Here is a 4,760-nt window from a genome sequence, read left to right as displayed (position 1 = left end):
AGGTTTCAACAACACTCTCCCAGTACACCATAAGGTTTGAACAACACTCTCTCAGTACACCATAAGGTTTGAACAACACTCTCCTAGTACACCATAAGGTTTAACAACACTTTCTTAGTACAACAGAAGATTTTAACAACACTTTCAGTACACCATAAGGTTTGAACGACACTCTCCCAGTACACCATAAGGTTTGAACGACACTCTCCCAGTACACCATAAGGTTTGAACGACACTCTCCCAGTACACCATAAGGTTTGAACAACATTTTCCCAGTACACCATAAGGTTTGAATGACACTCTCCTCATGAACCAGAAGATTTGAACAACACTTTCCTAGTACACCATAAGGTTTGAACAACACTTTCCTAGTACAACAGAAGGTTTGAACGACACTTTCCTAGTACAACAGAAGGTTTGAACGACACTTTCCTAGTACAACAGGTTTGAACAACACTTTCCTAGTACAACAGAAGGTTTGAATGACACTTTCCTAGTACACCATAAGGTTTGAATGACACTTTCCTAGTACACCATAAGGTTTGAATGACACTCTCCCAGTACACCATAAGGTTTGAATGACACTTTCCCAGTACACCATAAGGTTTGAAGGAACACTCTTCTCATAAACCAGAAGATTTGAACAACACTCTCCTAGTACAGCATAAGGTTCGAACAACATTCTCTCAGTACACTATCCTAGATTGAAGAACACTATTCTAGTACGTCAAAAAGTTTGAGCAACACTCCTTTTACACAAGAGGGTTTGAACAACCGTCTCCCAATACACCAGAGGTTTTGAATAACACTCTTCTAGAATACAAGAGTGTTTGAACAACAATGTCCTAGTACAAAAGAGGCTTTTAACAAGTCTCCCAATAAAACAGAAGGTTTGAACAATACCCTCCTAGTGCACCAGAGGGTTTGAAAACCAGTATTCTAGAATATCATGATTTAAGCCACATTTCACTTATCGTCTTCTACTAAGAACCTTAATCGTATACAAAATAAATGCACTTATTAAATGTTCTCACTCATGTTCTCCTCATAATAACTAAACAAAAAAGCTTTTTTAGGTAATACATAGACATCTATTTTAATTCTGAAGGGACAATACCATCGAACACAGACACTGTACATTAAACTGTTATTGCTCCACTGAAGTATTCCTGACATCTATAATCTATAGAACATTTGAAGTTCACTATTTTACACTTTTTTTATTTTGTTACAAGTTTTACAGCTACAAAATAAAATGTTTACTCTTTTTTTTATATATATATATTACAGTGTAAATAATTCTAGTAATTTATCTAAAATTTATCATTTCTTAAAAGAAATGGTGACAATTTCACTTTGATAAACCTGAATAACTCCACTACCAAAGCTCCAAGGTTCATTTACTTAATATTTACAAGATCAATTTCAGTCAGAGAAAGATACTTTTCTTTTACTCATCAGATCACACAAAATATAAATTCATAAGACGAAAATATCAAATGAAAAAAAAACTTAAACAAATCTGTAAAAGGCATTGAAAGTCATTTTGTTCTTGCTCTCTATAAAACATTTCTAGAAGAAGAGAGAAAGCATATCTCTGTAAGTCTTGTAGGAATTATTATTCAAATATATATATATATATAATGACACCAAAACTGTGAGAATGTTAAATTTTACAAATAAAACATTTTTTTAGGAAAATATTTCACTATTATTCTTTATGTTAATAAATGAAACTGGTACATCACTGAGACTAGTATGTTAAACAGTGTTTAATATTGACATTTTTTTCACATTTAAAGAAACGCACTGACCCTAACTGCTTGAGAAAACAATGACTGTTGTTTTTTTTTTCCCCGATATGTAACATTAATGTTTTCAATGTTTTTCTCAGTTCAGAATTTTATGCGTCTGAAAGTGTACAATCAACCTAAAACAATAGATTGTGAAATTCTTAAAAAATGAAAAACTACAAAACTTTGAAATAAACAGTAAACTTCTTGGAATATAGAAAATTTTATGACTAGTTATCAATGATAAAGACAAAAGAAATGAACTTGTTCAGTGACTAGATAAAATGTAACGGACTAATGAGTATGTACAAGATAAACCACCTCTCCCATCCTCTAAAATATTCTACAAGAGAAATAATGTAATAAACACTTCTCTCTCTCTCTCTCTCTCTCTATGGACAAACAAAAGCTACATATTGAGCAAAGTTCGTAGAGGTTTATTACATGGAAGAAATATGTCACAAAGCTTCAATACTTGTTTACATCCTGCTTGTTTTTGATTCTTCCACAATCGAGCAAGTATACAAAGTTTTGCCATCAGACAATTAGCAACATCCTGGTCAAGTAACGAATGACATTAGTGTCAAACGGGAATAGCAAGCTACCCAAATAAAAACATGTGCTGTTTAGTTCTGTTACTATTGAAACATCGACACACTAAAAGTTAAACTAAAGTTAAGAGCAGGCCACTACCGCAACATTAACGATACTGTATAACAACAACAACAACAAAGCACCTTTCAACAAGCGTTGTGAGAATGGCAGGAAAGTTGTGAGCACACAACAAAACATTACAAAACACTGGTTAACAACATTCTCTCTGACTGTATATCACACTGCTGTTACCCGAAACACCGTCTGTCCAGGAGATGCACCTTTATCACTCTTCTCATCTAAATCACTTTTACCTACTTCTTCTTTTGGAGCTTCATCACCCGAATGTCTGTCCACTAACAAGTCTTTCTTAGGTGGTGTTAGTGGGATCATACTGGCGAACCTCCTTTCACCCCGCTGGAAGGGACCCTTATGTCGAAGGTTTATAGTATCAAATGAGGATTCTAAAATACAAACCATCCATTAAAAAAACACTTTTTCAATTGGAAAGAGTTGGATGCTTTAGCTTGAATTTAACCGACCAGCCACATGCACCCCTCACTAACCCACTAGTAGTCACTATCCAAACCCCATACAACCCTCATTAACCCACTGGTAGTCACTATCCAAACCCCATACAACCCTCATTAACCCACTGGTAGTCACTATCCAAACCCCATACAACCCTCATTAACCCACTGGTAGTCACTATCCAAACCCCATACAACCCTCATTTACCCACTGGTAGTCACTATCCAAACCCCATACACCCCTCACTAACCCAGTGGTAGTCACTATCCAAACCCCATACATCCCTCATTAACCCATGTAGTCCTTATCCAAACCCAATACAACCCTTGTTTACCCACTGGTAGTCACTCTCCAAACCCCATACATCCCTCATTAACCCACGTAGTCACTATCCAAACCTCAAACAACCCTCATTAACCCACTGGTAGTCCCTCTCCAAACCCCATACAACCTTCATTTACCCACTGGTAGTCACTATCCAAACCCCATACAACCCTCATCAGCCCACTGGTAGTCACTATCCAAACCCCATACAACCCTCATTAACCCACTGGTAGTCACTATCCACACCCCATACAACCCTCATTAACCCACTGGTAGTCACTATCCAAACCCCATACAACCCTCATCAGCCCACTGGTAGTCACTATCCAAACCCCATACAACCCTCATCAGCCCACTGGTAGTCACTATCCAAACCCCATACAACCCTCATTAACCTGCCATTAGATAAGTTAATAAAACAGTCTCTCATGATAAGGCTTTTCAGAATTGCCGACAAAAAGATAACACATCTTTAACATTAATTAACTACTTAAGACTTTTCTTAATCAATACCAGACACTAAGCTACTAAAGTACAGGAGATTAATGAGGATTTTACTGATGAGATAAATGTAGTTACAGATCATCCATTTCACAAATTACACACACACGCACATTACCTCGTTTCTGATGACACTAACAGGATAAATCCAAAGAAAAAAGTTTAGAGCTTCAAGACCTGTTCACATTTTCTCTGCATATATACACATATGTGAATAAAACGTTGGTATTTCATATATTATTATCTTAACGCTAAAGCCTTCTTCTGGCTCTTGGCTGCTTTAAATCTATAATATTCATCAAAATATAAATCCACTAATATATTTAGTTAAGCCTTCTTGTTCTATTGGCCATCAAGCACTGGGAATAGGCTTAAAAACCAATCACACACAATAAGTTGTATTATTAACTGTTTAAAAACCCTGGATCAAATAAAATTAAACTGAATATTTTCCAAATAGTTCCTAAATATTCTCAATAATTCAATAAAGCTATGCATCATGTCCAACTTTTGTTTATATTGTTATTCTTATATATATATTAACAATTAACATTTGTACCCACATAATAAACATTTCCCATTAATTAATCAAGTTGTCAAATGCTATGTCACTTAACAATTTTTAATAATAAAGAACAATAATGACACAAACTATTTAGTTTCATTCTTGGGAAATTAATTTAGTTCAAATTATAACTAAAGTAATAGGATTAATTTTTTTTTCCCCCAACTTGCCTAGAAAAAATCTATTCACATTTCATCAATTAGGCAAACCCTGTCAGAGAACTGTTGAGGAATGTGTTATGATAGAACTGACTAGACTTGAATATGAAAAACAAAACAGTACTTAGATGTTTAGATGTAAAAACATGTTCAGACGGTTTACAACATGAATAATATAGTAAAAAAACACCACATTGATAGGTAAACAGTCTGAAAAGAACAACAGTTAAATACCTTTTTACTCTTCGTAAAAATAAGTAAACGCATGTAAGTTCACAGGCATTCTCTCATCAC

The 4,760-nt window shown here is 34.9% G+C and overlaps 1 protein-coding gene across 1 annotated transcript in view; it reads right to left on the bottom strand.

Moving 5' to 3' along the window:
* Positions 1-2,624: 2,624 nt before the first annotated feature.
* LOC111089847 (ubiquitin carboxyl-terminal hydrolase 43-like) overlaps positions 2,625-4,760 on the bottom strand; it is a gene marked incomplete at its 5' end in the record, with an annotated part of 19,113 nt that continues 16,977 nt past the window's right edge. The window contains one exon of the mRNA XM_022403023.1: positions 2,625-2,851. Within this exon, the coding sequence (XP_022258731.1) occupies positions 2,625-2,851 (227 nt within the window). The remainder of the gene's footprint in view (positions 2,852-4,760) is intronic.

This window comes from Limulus polyphemus, unplaced genomic scaffold (genome assembly GCF_000517525.1).
Source record: "Limulus polyphemus unplaced genomic scaffold, Limulus_polyphemus-2.1.2 Scaffold7609, whole genome shotgun sequence".
Classification (NCBI taxonomy): domain Eukaryota; kingdom Metazoa; phylum Arthropoda; class Merostomata; order Xiphosura; family Limulidae; genus Limulus; species Limulus polyphemus.
The sequence above is the reverse complement of the archived record's forward strand: the minus strand, read 5'-3'. Positions and strand labels throughout refer to the sequence as shown.